Source organism: Rhea americana, unplaced genomic scaffold, assembly GCF_003343005.1.
Source record: "Rhea americana isolate MKP2758 unplaced genomic scaffold, rheAme1 scaffold_3, whole genome shotgun sequence".
NCBI lineage: Eukaryota > Metazoa > Chordata > Aves > Rheiformes > Rheidae > Rhea > Rhea americana.
The window spans coordinates 1,156,282-1,180,998 of NW_028186423.1; the positions used below are offsets into that span (position 1 = coordinate 1,156,282).

The 24,717-nt window shown below is 36.8% G+C and overlaps 1 protein-coding gene across 5 annotated transcripts in view; it reads right to left on the reverse strand.

Moving 5' to 3' along the window:
- The window catches only part of DGKH (diacylglycerol kinase eta), an 81,392-nt gene that overhangs the window by 16,019 nt on the left and 40,656 nt on the right, over positions 1-24,717 (reverse strand). For 4 of the 5 annotated variants that reach the window (XM_085309457.1, XM_085309456.1, XM_085309459.1 and 1 more), the window contains 15 exons: positions 24,001-24,109; positions 23,594-23,733; positions 21,783-21,870; positions 18,809-18,894; positions 17,203-17,302; positions 15,508-15,784; positions 14,917-15,045; positions 9,286-9,420; positions 8,713-8,830; positions 7,677-7,787; positions 7,442-7,538; positions 5,037-5,144; positions 2,292-2,405; positions 1,868-2,002; positions 732-898 (listed from right to left, as the gene is read on the reverse strand). In XM_085309457.1, coding sequence (XP_085165583.1) covers positions 732-898; positions 1,868-2,002; positions 2,292-2,405; positions 5,037-5,144; positions 7,442-7,538; positions 7,677-7,787; positions 8,713-8,830; positions 9,286-9,420; positions 14,917-15,045; positions 15,508-15,784; positions 17,203-17,302; positions 18,809-18,894; positions 21,783-21,870; positions 23,594-23,733; positions 24,001-24,109 — 1,914 coding nt within the window. The remainder of the gene's footprint in view (positions 1-731; positions 899-1,867; positions 2,003-2,291; positions 2,406-5,036; positions 5,145-7,441; positions 7,539-7,676; positions 7,788-8,712; positions 8,831-9,285; positions 9,421-14,916; positions 15,046-15,507; positions 15,785-17,202; positions 17,303-18,808; positions 18,895-21,782; positions 21,871-23,593; positions 23,734-24,000; positions 24,110-24,717) is intronic. The other variant, XM_085309458.1, reaches the window with a different exon arrangement.

The following is a 24,717-nucleotide window of genomic DNA, read 5'->3' on the forward strand; positions in this document are numbered from 1 at the left end:
GGAAGAGGAAGCAGTGATGGTAGAACAGAAAAATCAACAGAAGAAAAGAACTGGTAGGTCAAACCTAGAASAGGAGACTATTTCAAATACTCGGAGTGGGGGGTGAGRGGGAAAGAACAAAACAAGCAGTAGCAAACACCTGAAATTCAYCTGTTACAATGAGACATCAGCAATGCAGATACAGATCTGAGACCTAGTCACCAAGATTCCTGTTATAACCAATGGAGAGAAATATATAATTCTAGATACAGGYATCCCTTGTAAAGGGTGCATCTAAAACAGATCAGATGCACAGGGGCTTTAGAAATATCTTGAAATATGACTGACTATCTGGGGAGTCTGGCATTATTAGGTCAGATGAATCCATCCACAGYGTTGATTTAAAGTTGACCACTAAGATCTTTTCTTCTTTTTTTAATGTGTTTTTGCTTTTGTATAAAATGAGATGTTTCAAACAAACACCTCTCTGAAAAAGACTTCCTGTTTTTCTGTTCCCATTACACTCCTTCAAAAAGGAAATTTTTACTAGAAAAAAATTCTGAACAGTTATATCCACAAACAAGTTGAGCCTTAAAAATTTAAAATCTTAAAAAAAGAATCAGAAGACCAATAGAGTGGAAAACTAATCAGAAGATGGGGGAAATACACCCCTTTAAGACTATATATRCATTTCTATAAATAATTCAGTCTTCAAATATAGGCTGCCAACTCAAACTTATTGATTTCATTACCTGGTAATAAGTTCTTCTGCAGCTTGCGAGCACAGCTGGATCTGTGCAACTTCCTCTTCTGTAGCCAACTCAACAGCCTGTTGAGGGTACAAGGGAGATCGAATGACAGGTTTGCAGGAATCATACTTCTGTTTGTCTTCCCAGGACTTCAGCGTGTTTTCAAAAGCCTAGTCAAAATGAATTATACATTCAGTTCACAACACTTCCAGTATTTGCTTATATTTATATGTGTGCATACATCTGTGTGTATGTATACTCATATAAAAACATGCGGACTTGCACACTATCTTACATATGTAATACAGCTCTATACATAATGAAATGTCATTTTTTTAAAAAAAAATTAATATAGAGAATAGGTCACTTCTGAAAGAGCTGTCTCTCACCCCCTTAACCTCAATAAATATTTTTTCAAAAATACATGAACACAAAGACAATATTATAGACATATGTTGCGAGGATAGGAAGTTCCAAATCAGAAAGCACTACAAGGTTCTAACCTTAAAAAAAAAAAAAAAAAAAGTAACAGATTTAATAGAAAGCAGTTCAAATGCTATTAATTCCAGAGTAAATTCAACAGCTAGTTAGTGGACAGAGAACTGAGGGACAGTTAAGCCTTTTATGTCATGGTCCTAGAGAAGTATGGCTTCTCCAGTGGCTGTGTGATGAGATTCTGCTTGTTGTGTCTCCACTTTTTGAGACCGTGTCACAGGAAAGAGGGAGGACTAGTAGGTCAGAGTCAGGGGAGAGAAACAGCAAATAGATATTCTGAAAAATGGAGATTTTATAACTTTGACAATTCTGTAATTGTTCTAAAATACGTGCTGCGTAYACAGAGTGCCTTAAAAAATATCATATCAAACTTCAACTGTTCTTCACCTTAGTATATTAATAAGAATATAGGAATAGCATTAATCAAACTGATAAACATTAACAATGGTCTGAGTCATTTATATGAACAAACAATTCTCTGTTAGGCTTACTATATAAATTATAAAATTATAAATAAGTTTATAAATTATATAAAGTTATAAAAATATTTTATACACTTCATTTTTTCATGTTACAATTGAAACAAACTACTACAGAAAGCAACATTAATAAAGGTATCTCATAACACACTTTCTGCAACATACTCTGTCTCGTGTTAGCATCTGAGCTCTGTTTTTATGTATAATTTTAATAACACTGGGGGGCTGGATCCATGCCTCTCCATCGACTTGCACTGGAACCCCTTCATCGCCAAGTATGGTGATCTTTACTGACCGACACTAGAAAAGAACAAACATGTTATTTTACAGAGCAATAAATATTAATGGAACTGACAGTCCACCTGAAATATGTTGATTACTAGGAGCTGTGGCTTCCCTCCAGGTTTGTCTCAAGGATGAAGCACTTTTATAGTTCATTCATCACGCAAGACAATTTGTTAGCTGCTAAAATTAAAACAATGTCAACACTTTATTAATGCATAAGGCAGTGGTCATCTAGACTACCACCACTCGCCAGCATCCCAAACTGCTGCCAACTATGTCGCGTGCTTTCCAACGAGAAACGAACCTGAGCTATCCTGTGGTGCTGCAGTTTGATGACTCTTGAAACTGCCATCTGCATACTGCCAAATACTGCTACAACTTCTAAAATTTTATCATCAAATGATGGCGCCCCAAATATCTGAAAGAAGAAGAATCAATTTTTGATGGTAAATCTATTGCTTAGCCCCTATGTTAAATGAAACATGAATTTAGTCATCTTCAGTTCAACTCCAGATTTATTTTCAACACTTAAATACTCTGATTTATTTACTGTAGAGTAACTATACTCCCTCTCAAAAGTCACAGGAGTACAATACTGTAGACTGTAGATAAATGTTATCTTAAAAGGCCAGTAATAATAGCATTTTGAATATCTGAATGACCACATATAATATAGCCTTAGATGGCCTATTTCAGCAAGCAGACTAGGATGTTCTTCAACACAAGATGAAAGGACTATTCAAATCTTCACTTCGTCAAAGCACTTAGTATGTAAGAGGTTCTTAAAGTTAAGAAAAATAATGTTTTTCTTTTCTTAGAAATGCTTCTCTTCCTATGTTCTAATTCTCTGGAAAGCAGCATCAGAGCCCATAGTCTGCATTATTAAATACTGCTTTAATACTGAAGAGAATCTTGTTTGCACTGCATCAAATTAACTGCTGTAAACATGAAAATCACTTTTGTACAGAACAGATGTCCTGATCCAGCCAAGACTTTGGATTTCTGTGAGCTCATGCAATGCACAYGACAAGCCATTGCCACCTGGTGTCCTGTAGGGGGATTTAGCCATGTCCCAGGGAAGTCTTAGGCTGCAGTTGACTGGCCCAAGGACCCAGAAGGAGATACCATAAGCCCTAAGGTCACTTGAAACTTCACCATTTCATCCTGATAAGCAAAAGAGAGCCATGAGGAAGAAAAATCAGAGGAGGAGCCACTCCAGTAAGCATTTAAAGGGTAGCAGTGCTCAGACTACCTCAAGAGGCACCATGGGCAGAATCCACGAAAGGAGTCCAAAAGCTGCAAACAGTTGGGGCCTGTCCAGGAATGCCTGGGAGAGGATTTCCTGAGGGTGAAGAATAAGAGGGGGCTGGGAAACGGGGAGAAGACGGGCAAGAGTGAGAGTCTTTGGTCCTCAGCGCCCCTTGAGCCAGCAGAAGCCCTCAGGCTCAGTGTGGTGAGCAGTGGCTTTGGCCAGAAAACCAAGAAGGGCCTGGATCTCAGGGAAGGGACTGCACAACACAGTCACTGGAGATTAGTACCATGTCCAGGTGGTCCTGTTCCCCATAGCATCACAGGTCCACACAGATCAGTCTTCGACAGACCAGTGCCAAAGAAATAAAGTGCAATTTAACTTGGTCTAGARTGTTTCGAAGCAATGTTTTTTCACTCTCTCCAAATTTCTTTTTGTGTACCAGACGTGATTGTCTTGGGAAAAAAAAGCAAAGATGGTGATGCTGTTATTCCAAGGTAAAACATATGGATAGCTCTTGACCTAGTTTATGTATTTTAAAGCTCTATAGCTTTTTTTCTCCAAACAGGATTTTAATAAGTGTGACTGATGTCTACATGGCCAGCCAGCCAGGGTTAAGAAAAAGTGGTTGCAAAAGCTCATTTATTTTGTGCTTCCATTTTAGCAAGAGGAAGGGCAAACCACAACCCAATCTTCTGCATCTCTCCAAAAGTAAAAGACCCTTGCTGAAAAAAAGCTGTTTTTTTTAATAAACACAAACAAATCTTTAAGTATCAACATTCAAGAAATAACTTCCTCCTACCCTAGTGCATCTCATCACGGGTCATGTTTCCAGCCTGTCTGTCTTTCTGAGACCAGAAAAGCAAGCTTAAACAAGCCCAGCTCAACTCAGTCAGCATGGGGCTATCCTGCTTCRCTCACGGACAGTATCTCAGAGATAGTTGCTGGCAATTGCTGGTAACAACTTTCTTCTGTCCCGGTAAGTAGAATTCGCAGCATTTCAGACTGCCATCATCTCTGATGATCAGTCACTCAAGACCGCACTAAAGTAGTGAGTTATGCACCTAAATTTGTCCAGAACAAACACATCTCTTTGCTGACACATCTGATCAACAGAAGACTAAGAGTATCAGTAAAACTGCTCCAAGAAATATGCATTTGCTGTATACTATTATGACAGCTAGCACAGCTCTTCTCTCTCTCTCAGTGAGGGAGCCCAGGGAGAAAAATAAACTCCTGAATAGCAGCTGGGCAGACAAGAGAAATGCATTCAAGCTATGAATGCGAACATGGAAAATATCAAAATGTTAGATATCCCTAGCCAAATATAAACATAGCTGCAACGCTCTGACATATAATAAAAATAAGAAAAGGATATCAAAACTTGTTCAGATTTCTTTGTGTAGTGTGTGTATATATACATCTAAGCATATATACATATATAAATATATATATATTTATATATATTTAAATACACAGAGGCTAGTAAGTCACAAAAAAAGAATGCATTTTGATGAAAAAAGTCCTGGATAGTCTACATTACAATTACAACCTAATCTGAAGCAGAGTTTTGAGTGATAGTTTAATGTATAAAGAAAAAAAGAAAAAAAAAAAAGAAAAAAGAAAGGAAAGCCTTATTTTGATTGAGACCTCACAGTTTTAATTCAAACAGTAACAGCCCTGAGTAAGATTTGTTATCCTTACTATATGCTAGTACTACTGAAATTAAATGAAAACAGCAGCACATTGAATTTATTGCAGGTTCTGCTCATAAGGTTACTTTTCTTTCGTGCTACTCACATCATCTTCTTTGGTTCCACCCCAGAAGTTAGTCCCACCAGCATAGCTGGGAATGTTTAGCACAGCTATACCCTGCAGACTTGGAAGGGGGATGTACTGTCCATCACACTGTAAYGGAAAAAAGCTCATTCAGTATGTAAGATAAGTAGCATGATAAAAGTAATCAACCATTTTTTAACATATGAAGCTTCAACAGAGCCAGTAAGGGAGGACAGACTCATTAAAAGGCTGGCACAAGCTCATTCCTCCCACACTGTGAGGCAGCTCTGATACAAACCTCTTCTTCTCAAGCTCAGCATCARTTTTTTTGAGTTGAAAAAAACAGTAGTACCTAGAGCAGAGGTGTTATGTGTCTGTTCAGAGAAACATTTTCACATTCCTTATTGTGAAATTTCTCATGGATATTACAAAAATCTTTGTTTACTCATTGAATAATTAGACTCCCATCCTAGAGTTGCATTCCCGATATTGCAATACAAYTGTTATTCAGTAAAGTCCATTAAGCTGAAAAAAGAAAATAAATCCTAAACCTAACAGTGTTTCTGAGACAGCCACAAACATTAAGTTAAATATGTATTTTGTTAGCACTTGTACATTCGGCTTCCTCAAAAAAAAAGATCACTCTCCTCCCAAAAGAACAAAGGCAAATCTAGGACTGAACTCACAGCTGTCCCTCTGGCTGTGGCTAAACTTGTTGATCTTGCAGGCAAGAGGTAGGTCCTGTGACCTCTTGCCATTTAGTCCCTCTGTTCCTCCAAAAAACTTAAGAAAATTCAAGTGCTACTCAACATGACTGCACACAGCCATACACACCATACCATGCAAAAACCACATATAATCAATCTCACACTACTTACAACCAGAGTAAATTTATGGACTTCAGTGAAATCATTCTTGACTGAAAGCTAAGTGAGTGAGTGTAGAGCAGAGCCCAAGAGTCTCAAAGCCTTGACCTGGGGGTCAGAAGCACTGAGACATGCCGAGGGCCCTAGGCAGCTGCTGTAGGTTAGTTTTCTTGTCTGCTCACCAGGAATGCTTTCAGCAAGTCCTGCCTCAGTGCCACAAATGTGTATCTGAAGCAAGCAGGGAATATACAGTTGTAAGTGCTGGACTCCAGCACCACTTCGCGACAGCAAACTTACTAGTCAGGTAAAATTTCCTTTAAAGAACATTGCTGTATTACCAAAGTTGCGAGTCCCAMAGAAAAAATATCTTATGATTACACAAATGATATAGAAATTCTCACAAAATAAGGAGGAAATTTTTGGTAACTTATTAGGAGGAGAAAGAATTGCAAAACATTTTCAAAAAAGTGCTCAGTTTTTTGATCTTAGCAACATTACAGAATTTAACATTTTAATCAAAATCTAACAGCATTCAGAATGTGCTGTGAGATTAATAGATGCTGCATAATCATTTGCATTACAGGGCTTTGTCCCTAATTCCTGATATTAATATTTTTAATTTTCCAAAGCTGTACACCTAATCACAGGTTTTAGCATTAGGCTGATATTATGCAAGRCAATACTAAATATGAGATCTCTGCTTGCTGGTTTACTTCCAGAAATATTCAAAAATCATTATGGAAAGGTCAGATYTGAATGTCTTATTGAATCTTATTTGAATCTTACTCAAAAGATTCTTAAATTAGAAATCTATCTGTGCCATACATAATGTTCTTTCCTGTCATTATATTCACTAACTACTGCATAATTCCTTGATAATTACTCAGTCCTTAGATAACGGCAATCTGCCTCTATCATACAAAACCCTCCCAAAGCTCAGTGAAGAGAGCTGCAATAAATTAAAATTATTCTCTCAACTTAAAAACTATCATCACATGARTATCATGAACTTCCATATGAAATATTTAACATGAAAAAAAAAAAGTATTTTCTGTCAAACGGCAGCCTACATATTCTTTGGCTGAAAAGAACTGCAATCATCCCATGACCCTTTCCTACGTCCAGTAATGATTTTTATCTCCTTTAAGTTCCTAGTACTGTGAAAAAGACTTATATTTGGCTTTAAAACTTAAATTAACCATGCTCAGATAATTTACACTGGATTTGGTGTTGCAGCGATACTATCTGGTCTCGCCCTTTAGTATAGTGAACATTAAGAAACATATCCTTGCTGTATAAATTATAAAAGATTTAAAAATAAATAAATAAATAAGAAGAAATATTAACCCCAGTATTCTGGAATATTTAAGCACCAACATTTTCCACCAAGGAATCACCTACTATACAGCTTATTTTTTTTCCAGTGTGCATTTGAGGGCAGAATTTTATTGACTTGGGTTGACACAAGAATGCTAAAAGGTTTCAGAAGGAACCCCAAATTCTGAACTATATGTTGCAGAAACAGAAAAAAACAACATTGTGCTTATAAAGAAAAATTACCTCGAGTTGAACTTTTTGTTCTAAGTTCTTGTAAGTCCTCTGCAGTAACTCTTTTGTGCCAAGAACTCCATACCACATCATGTTTTTTGTCCGACTTCTGAAAATAGATAAAATAAAATTTACATACCGAAATACACAGGTTATTATGTCTTGTATTTTAGAGTGAGGAAAAAAATAAGGACTTCAAATAAAGACATAAAAATAGAATTATGAATATGTCTGAGAATCCTATTACCTGCACTTTTCAGGATGCTCTTCTCGCTTGTTATTAAATTCAAGTGAAATTTTTGCATCTAATCCAATTCCGAAATAGTTGTTCATGACACATTTTTCTGAATATCCCTCCCTGTTAGAAGAAAAGTGGTCATTATGTGTGCACTTGTACAGTACCTGGACACACACAGCTTTAACCAAGATTGTGGCTGGTCCAAGAACATCAACAAAAGATTGCACGAGGTGTTTCCTCTGAATCTCTCCATGGAAACACAACAGCAGTAGAAGAGATGGATCGTCTGCCAGACCCTTCACGAGTGGGAGTTCCTCCCCATCAGATGGGGAAGCAGCAGCAGCATATTCCCATCCTAGGCTATCTCAACTAAACCCAAAATACAGAGTTCTAACACGACAATATGGGAAAAGAGCTGCCCTGGGCACTGCTCTGAGACAGCAGCACCAACCCAGGACGAGCACACAGGCTGCATTTAGGAATGCTGGCACTGGACAGTCGGCCAACGCTGTCTGTACGTCAACACTTTGCTCTGTGGGATCCACAGAGGGCAGCAGCTCACAACTCACTTACCATCTGTAAGTCTCTACCAACACCACACCACGTTTTGGAAGCGGAGGCGTCTGAGGACACAAAATTTGCTCCCCKTCACTGCACCACTCATTCAGGGGACCTTCTCCACTGTCTATTGGGGAGTGATCAAACTCTGCTTCAATGCCTGGCTGTTCAGTTCAGCACTTCAAGCAGGAAAACACAGCTTTCAAGCACTGTCCTCCCCACCTCCTTCTCTCAGAGTCAGTAGGCTGCTGCAACACTGCATTGCACTATGTATAACTAAGGGCTTATTCCAAAATGGCACAAATGCAAACTATTTTCARACCTTGAGGTCCACTGCCCAAGAAAGCTGTGAGCTCATCTTAGTCATTTAAATGATAACAAAATAGAGTTTCACGAGGAAGAACAGATTAAGAAAAGCTAAAGATGTTTAAGAAAATCAAACTAAAAAAAACCCACTAGATAGGGGAAAAAAAAAAGAAATTCTTACAGCGAATCTGGATCTGGATCAATAAACGGCGTAGCACCAAATGGATCGATATTTGCTAGTAACATTTTGCTAATGATTGAACTTCCTGCAATAGAAGCAGCTAATCCAGCTCTTAAACCTGGTAAGAAATACAAAGAAGTAACAATTTTCATTTGATAAACAGAGAAACATAGATTCTTATAAGCCACATGATTCTGAGAGACAACAGCATCCATCAAGTCCATACATTAAGTGATTGCATTTCCATCTCAACTTTTGCCTGTGTTGCGTATCTTTCAGGTCTCTGGCTCTCTTGTACAGAAAGAGAGTGAGCTAAGACACAGTACAGTGATTACTACTCAGGTACCACATTGGAAAAAAAACAGGAAAGAAAAGAAAGTTCAGGATTTCAGGCGATACAGTATGTGATACAACGCAAAGATGTGTACATTAGTTCACTTCTATYKAGAAAAYTCTATGGYACTTCCAGGTAAAACCCGTGGCTTRAAGCAAAAAGAGTTTGACAGGAAGCAGCAGAAGAGAAGGCTACACTAAAGCTATGAAAGGAGCAGCAGATTTCAAAATCACGATTACCTGGGCAGATAATCCTGGTGTTAAGCACAGGGAGGTTTTCTTTGCTGGCAGCCAAAGCTGGAGCAGAGAAGGAGCCCGTATGAGAATGGATACCTCGACTTGCACGCCGATCTGGAGATCTTGGTGCAGTTTTAACTGTACAGAAAAAGCAATGATAAAAGCACCAATTAGATATATCCGCACATTACCAAATGCATAGCTTTATAGTCCTCAAAATACTTCAAAAGTATTAATTAATATCTGTCACCCTTCTATGAGAAATTTCCTTCTCCCTCACACCACTTTTTTCCCTCTAAATGCAGGGAAGAAAACTCACAAATAGAAAGATCAAGCAAAAATAAAAATGCATTAATATGCAAGGAATTCAGTGTGAGGTGTTCCCAACTCAGCTGCTAGCAAAAATTAAACTATATGAGCCTTAAAATCTTATAGTATTTAATACTGTARTAAGTTTCCAATAAACATAACAACAGATTTCACAAAAAAAAATCACATACTTCAGAAAAATCATAATTGAAGAAGAAATGTTAATGAAATAACTATTTAAACTTAAACTCAATGTACATTTATTCATAAAGATGCCTGTATTACATGGCTTATTATTTTTTTATACYAATTTTAACATAGATAATCATTTTCTAATGATTATTAACCCAGGCTCAAATTAAGCCACGGTAATACCTGATTAACAGCTATGCTATTTATTTTAAGCAGCTACAATGGATTTGCTTGCATCAGATTTCTGAATCTGACAAAATCAGACARATCAGACATTCCCACAAAATTCTGACAAATTTATCTACGGCCAAAGCGAATATTACACGGGAAGGAAAAGCCATGTTCAAACTCTATTGTCTTCCGCAGTTAAAAAGATCACGGAGGAGATCAGTTTACCATCACTTATTTCTCTTTCACAAGAGAAATTTCTCTTTCACACAAATTCCCCAAACGGTTGAAATATTATTTGTTAAGAACGAACTGAATAGGGATCAACAAAGCCTTATGACACACAGCAAGCCACGCTTGGTAGCTGATCAAATTGTTGGTGACAAAGGTAGACAAGAGCTCAGGAAAAAAAGATGAGGAAGAAAGTCACAGGGAAGGAGAAGATATTCACAAAGAGGAAATCCAGCTCAGTAAGGCCAGTTATTCCTTGGGGCTACCTCTGCAGGTGATGAAGACAGACGGGCTTTTCAGAGGGCTAACTTCAGGTACTTCAATTTAGTTTCCTAGCATGACTTGTCTTTGACAGAGGGAGCTCACTAATGCTCACACTAGCCTTGGGAAGTCAACCTCTGTGAAAGTCAGAGCCTTAGTTAGGAATTGGTGCCCCAAGAAAGGAAGTCTGGGTACTGCCGAATGCTCTTTGGTACGGCACTGCCGTGCGTGTGCTGAAAGCTTTGGTACAATCTGAGCACAGTCAGACAATTCTTGGCTCCCTCTGCTCCAATTTATCTCGTATGTTAACAGTACTTCAGCTTTGGAACGAGTTCAACCTTGGTCAATTGAAGAAATTCAGAAAGCAAAATAGAAGGATTTCAAAGTGATCCAAAATCTTCCTCGTAACATCTCAAAATTGACTCAGAAAAAACAGAAAAAAATAAAATGATTAGGGCTAGCAACAAGGCAGCAGTAGGAAAGCACTGCCACGAATGGAGTGGGAAGGAAAAAAAATATCCTTCTTTGTGGCAGGAGGGACACAGATCAGCTCATGTTAATCCTGAAACTCAGTCTAAAAGTAACATGGGAATATTGTACAAAGACACCTACGAAAAGAAAACGTAGAGCAGGAAAAATCTAAAGACAAAGGTAATAACAGAAACTAGCGCTTAGAAATTATATTCAAATCAATTCAAGCTAGAATTTGGATGTACACTTTCTAAATGCTGACAATTTATTGTAGACCGGTTAGTGAAATGGTGAATTCTTCTTCTCCTTGTATCTCAGGAAAAAGGCTTCAAGCCTTTCTGGATGACTTGCTTAAGTCAAACATAAATTCTTAGACTCACAACAGGAACAAGTGAGTGAAATTTTCTTGACTGTTATATGCAAGGTCTGACTAAATGATGTATTATTATACATAATCATAATGCCTCCTTCTGACTTTAACATCTGTAAACTAGCCTTAGCAATTACCACAAAATGTAAGTAGTACTGTGTGGTATCAATGCAACACAATGATTTGCATATGTGCATGACAAAACATTGTCGTATAATGTTAAAAAATGAAAAGAAATAAAAATGGCAAATGATATCTAACAAGTTATTAAATATTTAGATGAAGGTAATTAACATATGGAAAAATATTACCTTCATCAAATGACCAGGGAAAATTCTCAGAGGGTAAAACATAGTATTCAGAACACAATTAACTTCCATTTTTCATAATGCTACTGAAAAATTCACAATGCTATTCACACAGTTTGTTCTCTCTGTACTGGGGAATAAGGCACTTATATTAAATAGGAAAATCAGCAGAGCAGCTGCTCTTTATCTGACAGATGAGACTCATGGGTATAACTGCAATAAAGATAAACTTTTGCTGTTCATGCTCTGATAAAAACAACAGAGCCCTAATGAGTAAAACTGATGTTTCATTGCAGATAATTGAATTCATGTTTCATGCTTTCTCCCTAAACACCTATCTCTCTCTGACAGCATTAATATGCACTCTATTTCCCACACTTCAGATGTATGAAGAATAACACATTCTCTAACAAGCACAGAAATGGTATCACCAAGAAACAAGGTTTTTATATACGTATGTGCATATATATATATATATATATATGTATGCATACATATTTGTTTGCATGTATTATGTATTTTTGTTTTATTATATATTTGCAGCAGTAGGAACAGATCATCCACCATGCCCACAGAGCTGGCATCACCATGAGCTACCACTGAAAGTGAACAAGCAAAAAGCATTGATATATATATGTGTATAGACACATATATATATGTATATATATCATGATGACACATACATATATATGCATACATATATCCTATAACCAAGGTAAAAGGAGAGRGGCCAAGCAAGAGACAACCACTGAAGAAGGTCTGGAATCCATTACTGGGGAAAAGGAAACGTCAGATCCTGAATAAACAGAAGCCCCAGTAAGCTCACGACCTATGCTTAAGGTAGAAGCTATGACACAGACACCAGATTCAGTGCAGAGCCTCAGGAGGACGATACCTCTTGAAGATCTCAATACAGCCCAGTGTAACAGGAGGAGATGCAAATACCACACAATTTTGTTGATCACAGGCAGTGGCTTCCTAAATACCTAGGAGATGCCTTTTACTGTCCCTACCAGTCACCACCGTCTCTCCACGATTCAGGTTTTCTCTTGTGGCCAACCCTCGTAATGCAGCAAAGACTGAAATTTCCACCCACAGTACCTAGTAGCTTTCCTAAAATTATTATGGAGCAGCTGATGAAGTGGATCYGACCAAGGACAGAGGTGGTATGGGGCTCTATGGCTTGGAAAGCAAGTGTAGCTTGCTGTAGTGGCTTACTATATGGCTTGTTGTATAGCAGCCAGCACTTGAGAAGCCAGCTTGACGTGTCTTTGGGACAACCAAGCTAAACATTTTGCTGTGGGAAGGAGCCCTAGTAACTGACAGTGATCTATCTGACAGAAGCTGTGAAAGCCCGGAGTTGAAGATTAGAGTACTGAGTCACTAGAAAAATTARTAAGATCAAGTTATTTTTCTTAATCCTCTTGATTCTTTGGCCTGTCCATTTCTAAAAGATTTAGCTTCATTAATTTCTGTAAGTATTTTATAAYGGGGTATTCTAACATGCAACTCAACTATTTACAAATCTGCTCCTCTAAAGGAGTATCCAGACAATAATCAGTCAATTAATAAAAATGAAATTACACACTTAACTTGTTATAACTTAAAATACAGTTTAGCGCTCATTACCTTTCCAGCCTTAGAGTCTGGAACAGCTCAAAAGAGATTGTAGGAACAGTTTTCCATACTAACATTTCTTTCTAATCCAAACGGAATGACTGCTGAAACTGTACTGTTATTTCTAAATGGCTCAATTCAAAAATCTTTTAAAACTATCCTACCCTACAATAAGACCAGCTGAGCATATACTATACATTTAAGTAAGGTGCTATTTAACAGCACATAGGAAAAAGCAACCACTGAAAAACTCTGATAGTSAAAATAAGGTTAAAATTAATTATAATTAATGTAGTCTTAAGTAAATGTTACAAGTAAATCTCCAAACACTGATGCCAGGAAGTCAAGAAATTCACAAATAAAGGTTCCACCATCAAATTAAGTCCACCATGCTCTAGTCTGCAGATAATAGATCCTTGCCTTTTGGMTAGCAATGGCTCATCCTACTGAAAACATAAATTTCAATACATTTTTGAGACATCTAAAGATAAAACTTTAAGCAATCTCTTTAAGCTAACTGTGATACAGGAAGGCCTCATCCTACTTTTTGTGACAGGTCATCAGGGCAAATGAATAGATCTAGTAAGTATCTAAAAATATCATAAATAATGGCTTTCTGAATAATCAATATCTACACAATGCCTAAACGTATTATATATTTAAATGTGTGTGCACCTGTGCATATATGTGCCCATACAAAAATCTTGCCTTTGTACATGCTTTTTAGTTACTTTCAGAAGCCAATATACATAGTAATGCAAAATAAGTTGTTTTCAAGCTGAATTAAATATTTCTTGATTGAACTTAAAGAGAATATTCAATTTAATTCTTGAGTATAACACGCATGAAGAAGAGGCAGRAGTGCTAATACCGCCTGTCAGGCAGCTTGGACCCAAATACGATACGAAAGATTTTTGTTCAAATCTCTGCTCTAAATCAGGCAAAAAAGCARGCTTGAACCCAGTCCTACTACTTCTCATGAGAAATCTATGCTCCAATTTCTGTTGTATACTTTCCTGCTTTAAGTTGTTCCAGTTCATATAAAACACTTAAATATCCATTCTGTCTCAGTTCCAATAACTCTGTCTCGAGGTAAACTCCCAGATGAGACATCAGAATTTTGTTGCAGATATAATGAATGAATATGTCTGTTTTACACAAAGTTAAACACCCTCGACAGAAATGACTGACAGCAATTCCGATAATACACCCTAAAACCCCTGTGGCCAGGACACGCTATCACTGTTGTTACCTAGGTTCTAGTCCCTGCTCAGGACTGGACTAAAGAGGCACATTTTTCCTCAAAAATGCCTTCTCAGCTTTGTAAATCTGTTCCAAAAGATCGTTCATCTTATCCCTGACATTTTTTTATCCACTTTTATTTAGCCAAATCTGTTGAAATGTGTAAATAGTTTCTACTTAAAGGACACTCCAGTACTTGGCAAACAGCATCTTCATGGAAAAATATTCTATCAAACTAACTAGAAACGACAATCAAAGCTTTACGCTTTCACACATTGTCCCAGCACATGCAACACAAGCGGTTGCAACAGACAGAGAAGAAAGTCTATGCAGAAAGATGTTTTTTTCAGCAAGTATGTGGTATGAAAAGAATAAAAATAATCTAAYCATTTTAAGTATGGGGCCAACAAGATTGGTTTCATAAAACTACGTGATTTAAAATGATTTTATTTCTAAATTACTCACCTGACTGGGACTCAAATTCCTTTGTATCTTCCTCTTTTTCCTCTTCTTTTGATTCATCCAACTCTTTGCTATATTCTAGTGGGGACTGGTTCACTTGCTCTTCACTGTGAGCATTCTGCTCATCCACAACTGCTTATTAAAAAAGAATATATATATATATATATTCAAATATTTTAAAGAAAAATCTACAGCAATTGGAAATTAGCTTCTTGTTTCTGTAGCTTTAATTTCAGGTTTACAAATATTAACAAAGGGTTTCTGTTGCCAATTCAGTGAAAAGGAGCCTAGCAACCCTTTGCCCATTGACAAAGATTTACTGCTGAAAATTTTCATTTTGTGGAGGAGTATARTTACAAAAGAAACATGCTTGTGCATGTTCAGAGACATGCATATACATACGTGTGTGTATGTGTGTGTACTGCACACAGTCATCAACATTCAAACAAACAGAATTTCCTTGCAGTTTGTAATATGGATTTAATTTTATCTGCATGAAAATGTAGAAATCAAGCCTTCATATTGAAAGCTTATGCTAATTAAAAAAAAAACATTATTCTATCAGTAAACAAAAAAAACATGGCTAATGCGCACCTTTTTCTGCTTGCTCAATGATCTGCCTCACCGCCTTCTTTAAACTGTTTGCCCGCAGCATGAGCTGTTCTCTTGGTTTGAAGAGCTTCTGGGTAGAAGACTTTGCAACACACTCTGCTAATTGCTCTTTACTTTCAGACAAGGATTCTTCACTGGAAAATTCCTCAGCTTCTTCTTCCACGATGGGGGGAGTGATGCCTGGGAGAATGGGAGCAGCCTGGGCTTCGGAGTGGAGAGCCTGGAGCAATAGGTCTAGCTTCTCATTTAACTCTGAACACTGAGACAGTACATTACAAACAAAGTGGAACAGAACACACATATACAAAACAAAAAAARAATCATAAAAAGCAGTGAACATTTTGGGGAAACGAATACCAGGTTATATGGAGGGTTCTACACTCTCCATGAGGTAGGATTTAAAACTATCTGATGTATGATTTAAAACTATCCACATAAATTCCAAATCCAGATTTAACATTTTGCAATATCAGGTTATGAGTAGGTCTGCATGGCTTTTTGCAGACAGACCTTGTGACATCCAACAAGATTGTACCATCCATATTCAAAGAGGCGATACTAAAATAAACTAAATATATACTAAAAAAATAAAGTAATATATCATGCTAACCCCAGCCTGCTGCATAGTGAAGGTGCAGATTAGATCTTGCTCCTTTTCAGATGGTTTGTAGTACAGTCAGAACCACCACTGATTTACCCTGCATTAAAACAAATTATGGGCGCTCAATACCCCAGTGTGGAAGATTAATCTATAGGGAAATGCCCAGCTGCTTGACTGAGAACTCATGGTATTTTTTTGACCACACAACCGTATATTTAAGCAAGTGTGAGTTGTCAGAGAGCAAAGAGGTTTAAGTCAAAACTGAACACTGTCAAACATCTCTACCCCCAACTATGCAGTTGCTTTTTCCAGGTAAACTGGAAAAGAGGTGATTTTCTGTGCTTAAGGGATAAGAAACCCACAACATTTTTCCTGGAATAGTAAAAAAAAAAAAAAAAAAAAAAAAAAAAAAATTTTTTTAAAAAAAAAAAAAAAAAAAAAAAAAAAAAAAAAGAATGAACATTTTCTAAAATGTACACTGAATAGTACAGAAACATAAATCGCAAAATAATTGCCATCTAGCAAGTATATTTCTTGACCCTGTGATTGTTAGTGGTTTTGGTTTCTTTTTTTTTTTCAGATCATGTAGGTTTTATGCCTCTAATCAGATCCCCCCCCCTTTTTTTTTAACTGATTCTGCAACATGATCTCTACTATTTGCAGACTAATCCATTATTTTTAACATTATAATCTCTCCTCCTCTCATTCTCCCAGCATATTTTCTCTTCATTATTCCATCGATTTCCTGTAGCTAACTTAATTCCTTTTACAGAAAAGTACAATTCCTAATACAAAATATTTCTGTCTATCCGGATGTATTTTTATCCTGTACACTTTATCCTATATGAAAGAAGAGAGAAGAGAAAGCACTACTCAGAGTAAATAGATTTTACAGAGAATGTTTAAAATTGTTAAAAATATTATGGAAATAATTGCTCCAGGTACTAAGAAGAGAAGCATTTTAAAGTCATGGACCTGAAAACAGAAGCCAAACTGGGTATCCAGGAGCTATTCAAAAATGAAACATCCATAAGCTATAAAAAGAAAATTAACAGCCAAAACTGTCATAATCTTACTTTAGTGGCCATGGCATCAGCTTCTTCTGCATTTTCCAGTGGTTTTTCATAAGTCTTCCCTATTTTGGCAACAAAGTCCTTTACAGTTTCACATAATATTCTTCAGATAAAAATAGGAGAGGGAAGAAATCAAATAAAATAGACACATTTTAATATTAAATTTTTTGATTAATTTTATTAAATTATTAACACGTTTTTAGGGTTTATATTTAAATTAGATCCAATGCTACCCAAAACTTTTGAGAAGAACATACTTCACATAAACGTATGGAGATGAACAACTGATTAAGTTATGGCCATCAACTCATATGTATACTACTATATACCATGTTTGTTGTAAAGCAAACTCTGTGGTCTTATTTGCAAAGTAGATGATGATTCTCCATGGCTTGCAAAATTCAAGAGAGCAGCTTCAGAACAAAATGTTTTTCTCTCACATTTAACCCTTCCATCGCTTGTCTCCCTTCCGTACCAGGGCTAGTAGCAAACTTTTCAGTCCCTTAATTAACTTCAAACGAAACCATCCATGTGAAGGTGGACCCTACAATCCACCAAGAAAATCTATTGACTTTAAGGGAGCACTTCTTAGGTGGAAAGCGTACGTCCATGCACATCCCATTACAGGAGCCACAGCTAGCCCTAAGGCATCTCTATACAAACTACAGTGGTTGAAATGAATTTTCATTGTGTAAGCCAGAGAAAAGAGTGGTTCTTATTGCCTATTTGGCAGACGCAGAGCAACTTTACTAATCAGGTGTGAACAACTGGTTAGTAGTGTTCATCCGTTTTAAATTTATTTTACAGGAACTAAATGGTGAGATTTAGGAAGATACGGGCACCTTTTAGAATTTGGAGTTACAGAAAGTATTYTGTAGTTTAACTTTCAGCATGCAGCATGTGTATCTTAAAACAGTATTTCAGTAACTTGCATCTCTTTTTTTTTCTGTTAAGATAGTCACATGTATTACTGTTTCTGTGGTAAGTCTTTTGCAATTCACAAAATATAAAAGAGTTTTTCACAGAGAAAGTATACACAGATTACTTCTGATCTCCATGATGTCCAAGATGATGTCCATGATTTCTAGAGCAGCTATCCCTCATTTTTAAGTATTTCAGTTCGGAAAAAAAAATCTGTTCTCTAAGATCACTTTTTTTTTAATGTTTATTGATAGATAGAGCAGTAAGAGAGCTACACAGCTGAAATTCTACTTTGCATCGGTGAAGTAGTTTGTCCTCTTACTGATATAGTATGAGCCAAACAAAACATAAAAATTGTAATGTGAACTAGATCACATTAGTAACAGTAGGTTTCATATTTAACTGCATGCTGGATTCTGAGTGACTTAAAATCACATTATATTAACATAACATGATTTTTTTAAATGTTCGTGTATTTGGTATTAAGATATCCATTACAGTTGAGCCACATAATATTTCTACAGAAAAAACATTCACTCTACAAGGTACAGATGAGGCTATATTAAGCCAAGCCAGCTGGGCCAGTCATAAGAAATTCAAGCTTACGAAGAAGATTATTATGGTGATATACAGGGAAGTCACACAGGCAGTTTATCCTACACATCATACAAAGAAAACATTAACTCACTTGGCAGATGATATGACTACTGAGTGCTGATCAGAATTGAGGATTTTTGCAAGATGAGCAGCAACTGAATCCTCATAAGCAGATATCTGGAAACACAGAAAAACAAGACTTCAATTTCCACATGCTTCAGCTTTTTAACATCAAGTAGAGCATTAAAACACCTCTAAGAAACAGCAGGATTTCCACTGCAGGTCTAGCCCAAGGGCAAACAGCCAGCAATCCAGCTTCTACCTGTATATTGTATTTTGTGCCTGTATACTCTATTTTTAATACTCAGAATAATAGTGAATCTGAGAACTTGATCTAGAATTCTCTTTCCTTGGTAGTAGGAACAGTGATTTATTTCTAGACTATAAATAGTCCATGTAGTAAAAACAATATACCTTCTTTTTAGATTTATAACAACCTATGTCTTTTATTTCCAAAGTAAGTAAGTTTCCCTCAGACTAAGCCATTTGACTAAGAATCAAAGGTTCAGGATATGTTCCCGAATTTTCTTTTTTTACTGTCAAATTTTATCTTCCTTCCCAAGTATCTTCACTGATGAAGACTGCTAAACTGATAGTTATATCAAAACCAATCCTTAATGAATAACCATACAGAGATTAGTCTTTACTACAGTGTCTGGGACAATGAACGTGTGCATCTTCCTTCTTTATTGCACAGAAGAATTATAATATCCTATGACGCTCAGAAAAAATCTGTAATGGATCAGAATCACAATTTCATGCACTATTATATCGTGTCTCAAAAGGGGCATAGATCAGGTTTTGGTTTTAAAAGAAAATTCTAACCAAGCTCTAAATCTGAAGCTGAAAATAACTCTCCAGTTCCGAAATTTTCCCAAGGCTTCTTTTAAGAATCTCGTAAAATCCATTTTTAGTGTGTTTTGGTTCTTGATATCAATCAGCTGGAAATGTCATTCTTCCTTTCCCCTAAAATCCAACCTTCACTGTATAACTTTGACAGTAAATTAATTTTGGGGAGGCAGGAGAACCATAAATACCTAATTTATAAGCACAAACATACTGGTGTTTGAGCTACAGTAAAGTCTTCTGGGAGCAAATCAAATGAAGTATTTTGAAACCGAAAAAAAGGGAAAAAAAAGAAAAAAAAAGGAAAAAGATTTGGGTACCCACTTTTTAAATTTCACTTTAACACATTACCTACAGCAAGGTTAACCTATTCTCTTCTGGAATATCACAACTCAGTATACTGTGCAAAAATCATTAAACCAGAAATAGAACAAGGTACTCAAAATAGCTTTCTCTAACCGAGAATAATAGCACAAAACAACAGTCTGCCTACAGAACTGATTTTCCAAAATAGAGGTTTTGTATGACCAGTTCCTTCAATTTCGGGGAAGGATTAAACCTATCTTCAAAGGCAAAACTAACTAGAACAGTTTTTTAGAAAAAAAAAAAAAAAAGCCATTCTGACAGGAGAGTACTTACACACACCAACAGTCTTGTAAAACCAGAGAAGATAAAGCCTCAGTGAGCACTGCTGGCACCAGAAAGAGTTGTGTGCAAAAATGAGCGCATCAGAATTGCAGTCAGTGGAGTCATGGCCTTTTTGGTAGCTCTGTATCACAGAATCACCGAATGATGGAAAGGCTGAGGTTGGAAGGGACCTCCTCTGCTCAAGCAGCATCACCTAGAGCACGTTGTCCAGGATTGTGTTCAGACAGCTTTTGAGTAGTTGCCAAGGATGGCAACTCCTTTTCCTCATGTTTTTCCTCATGTTTAGGTGGAACTTCCTGTGTTTCTTTCAGTTTGTGCCCATTACCTCTTGTCCTATCACTGGGCACCACTAAAAATAGTCTGGTCCCAACCTCTGTACATCCTCCCTTTAGAGACTTATACACATTGATAAGATCCCCCCTCAGTTTTCTCATCTCCAGGCTAAACAGTCCCAACTCTCTCAGCCTTTCCTCACAGGAGAGATGCTGCAGCTCCTTAGTCATCTTAGTAACCCTCTGCTGGACTCACTCCAGTAACTCCATGTCTCTCTTGTACTGGGGAGCATTGGGCAGTCAAGGTGAGGCCACACAAGCACTGAGCAGAGGCAGAAGAGAACCTCCCTTGACCTGCTGGCAACACTCTTCCTAATGCAAACCAGGGTATCATTGGCCTTCCTGCCACAAGGGCACACTGCTGGCTCATGGTCAGCACTTGCCCTTGTTGAACTTCATGAGGTTCCTCTCTGCTTGTCTCTCCAGCTTGTCAAGGTCCCTCTGAATCCTGCCAACTGTCAAAAGTCACAACCTCCATGCCAACTAAAACATCCTGAGTTATCGAATTATTCAAGAACCTGCTGACTAATTGCTTCTCAAGTGCTCTTCAGCTAAAGTTGATAGGCATTAGCTTTTTCAGGAGTAAACTACTTTGTCATTTTGAATCACACTTTTTATGCCAATTAAGTTGATTACAGCCTTCCACTCTCCCTCAAAATCAAATCCTCAACAGATAATATAAGCATAAATCTAGTTTAAAAGATACACTACGCTATTCTTTTCAGGCCACTTACGATTCTGAGTTCTCCAAAAGATCAGAGAGAGTATTAGACAGTATCATTCTAAGTAATTTTTACAAGCTCTGAACAGCTTCTCTCTTTTTTTTTTATCAAGAGGGCACAAATTTTGCCTTCAAAAGGGCATCCTAAGTGCTTATTCCAAATTCAAAATGAGTAATAAACATTTTTCTTTTTCAATATATACTTGCAGGAAGAAATTTTTCTGACTGTTTCACTGAAGACTACTCAGCTTCATTTATTTCAGCAATTAATACAGAACTGGAAGCCCTAACTATTTAGTATACATGGCATGAACAGAAGTTGACTCAATTCAATTAGCAGATCACAAAACATCTGTTTTCTATTTTGCACACAAGTGATTTAATTATATTTTAAATATTGTCATTCCAGCAGCTCAAATTAAAGCCTATGCAGCAACTAAACAAAACAAAAACTTCACCTGGCACTCCTCTGACTCTTCTTCTGTAGTAACTGGAAGAACAGAAGGCTTCACTGGTAATTTTAGTTCATATGACATTATACTCCACCTAAAAGAAATGTAACATGGTCAGTTAGGTTTCCAGATTATTATAGTACTATCCTTTCTAACATATCGACAAAACAAAATGCTCTGTCACCCTACAGAATAATCCATTCAAAAACAAAAAAGGAGCTTAAGTTTTAATTGTAAGTTAACTTAACGAAGATGAAATATTTGAGTCTAAAGATAGTAGTTTGTTCTCTGCTGAAATTTTTTTGTTAGTGATTCACGAACAAATCCTGGGATGTTCAAGGCAGGTATCAGAGACTCTTCCAGCAAAATATTCATGGTATAGAAGAATTCACATCATGCAAAATAACTGCAGAAGTCAGAGAAAAATAGATGTGCTCCTAGAAAAAATAACTCTAAATAACATTCATTTTTCATCTCATTTGGTGGCAGGAAGCCATGAGAACAAAGCAAGCAGCGAAGTATCTTCACTGGCATATATACTTTTTTTCCCCCTGGAAAAGGACAGTTCTCTAGAGCACAGATTGTATGAAACTGCTAATACAACATCCTTCAAAGCCTGCTGAAAAGAACAAGTAATCACTGCAGATGGCCTTGGGAGCAAATCTACAGAAATTAGAGTGAAGAATGACACCAAGTTCTTTTCAGTGCAGCAAAAGATAAACATGATTTAATCTATGAATATTTCAGAATGCCCAGGCCAGCAATTACACCCAAGGATCAGCCCCAAGCTTGTTTAATACACTTTGCTGTCAAATGATCAAATAGTCTGCAGAAAAGTTCAAAGCAAAAAAAGATTTTTCTTCTCTATTTCTCCCCCAAAAACCCTAAAATAAAATCCCTTTTCACTAGATTCAGAAGTTTGTAACTTTTATATACGTGTGTATGTTCTCAACTAAAGCAAGAATAGAAACACCAATGAGAGAAAGTATACACTGCATAAGAAAAATTAGCATATATATATAAAGTCCTTTCAAAAATCAGTGCAACGCCTTCATTAGAATATGATCACCAATTTCTGACTTTTTTTAAATTAAGACTCTTCCTTTGTTTTATAGATGAAAATATATATCTTGCAAATATCATTCAAAACAAGGAGTAGGATGAAATTTGGTTTTGACTAAGAAAATGCCTCAAACTGAGAAGCTGAGCTGGCCCTGAGTTTATTTTATGTAAGATATGTTCAAATAGTAGTACTGGATCAAGCCAAAAACCCTTTTAGCCCAGTATGTCATCTGCAGCAGCTGATGCCTAAATAAAATACAAAGAGGGTGAAAGCATAAGATGAGGTTTCTTTCTACACCCAAGGACCCAGAACTCAAATATTTCCTAAATAGAGATGCTAATTCTAACAGTATTCAATAGTCCACATGGGACGGTCAGTCCGTCAAACTGAACAAAATGATTTTGAATTTACACCATTTCTTAACGCTTACAACTTCTTGTGATGGACAGTTTCGCAGCTTCCCTCGTTATGTAAAAACTGCTGCCTTTTGTTCACCTTTGGATGAAACTCTTGCTAGTTTCATCAGATGTTCTCCCCTCTGACCCTGCAGTTAAAAAAGGACACTGAAGAGCTGTCCCCCATTTACCATCTTGACTTCACTCAGGGTTACGATCTGTACCCTATACCATTTTAACTTCTTTCAAAAAAAACAAAAAAACCCTCAATATCATGTTTCTGATGAGTTAGGCCATCAAAAACCCAAACATATAAATTGAACCTTATGATAATCCTGTGTATACACATTTACATTTACCTGTCTAACATTTTTGTGCTGGCTCGTTCTAATTTTTCCAAAATCTGAGGAAGTTGTGTATCATCATCACAGGATCCTCCCCAACCAAGGACACGAGCAAGGTCATTCCCTGTACCAAGGGGTAACACTCCTAACTGACACTGAAAAACAGTATAAGAGCAAATCTGTTATCGAAAATCAGAAAGAAAGTATACAAACTATTATGAATGATTACTATTTTAAGCAACAAATGTTGATCTTATAGCAGAAGCTTTTTAAAGCTTGAAGATCAAATTGTGTAGACAGAGTATAATTTGTTTACTTGAGTGAAAATTTTTGTTTAACAGTAACTATTGAGTTTGGCCCTACCCTTATCACCACATATACGACAAGGAACCAAGTCAAGGACAGCAAGTATACACACTTGCCTGTTTGTGCAAGCTGAGTTTATCAATTTCGGACAACACCCAACCAACGCTTCCATCTCCACCACACACAAGAATCCGGAAGTTGTCAAACTTCTGAAATAACCGTAAACTGGAGAGAAAATGCAACCAGTTAGAGCCTCTATTTTTAGCAAATACTACATGAAAATATGGTGCAAAATATCTTTCATGATGGTTCTTCTACTCCTCTGAGGTATGTGGATACATCTTATTAAGAAAATAAATCTATCTGCATTCCATCTACTGCTGCACATTCTACTTATACTGACATTTCTGATAAATAACATGCAGAGGTTTTTTTCCTTGATATATCACATATTGTTTTCAGGATTTTATTATTATTATTTTAAAAAAGATACTTTTCTAAGCTATGAAATCTCAACTGCTCTATGCTTCCTACAGAAGTCAGAAGCATAAGGCACCAGCATGGTCACTAGGAATTTTTCCACAAGAAAAGTTAAGACGTGACAACAGGATGTGCTGCACAGCCTGGAGGGGCAAGTTAGCCTTTTGCAACTTGTGAAATGCAAGGACAGTTGGAGGCAATCATTACATACAAGGTGATCACAACAATATAAAACAGATAATGCTCTATTTCATATGAGATCATTAAGGAGTATCCTGCTCTCACTTCYTACAGCTCTTCCTTCTGTTCTCTAAGTACTAAGAGCTACAGAATATAATACTCTACAGCATTAG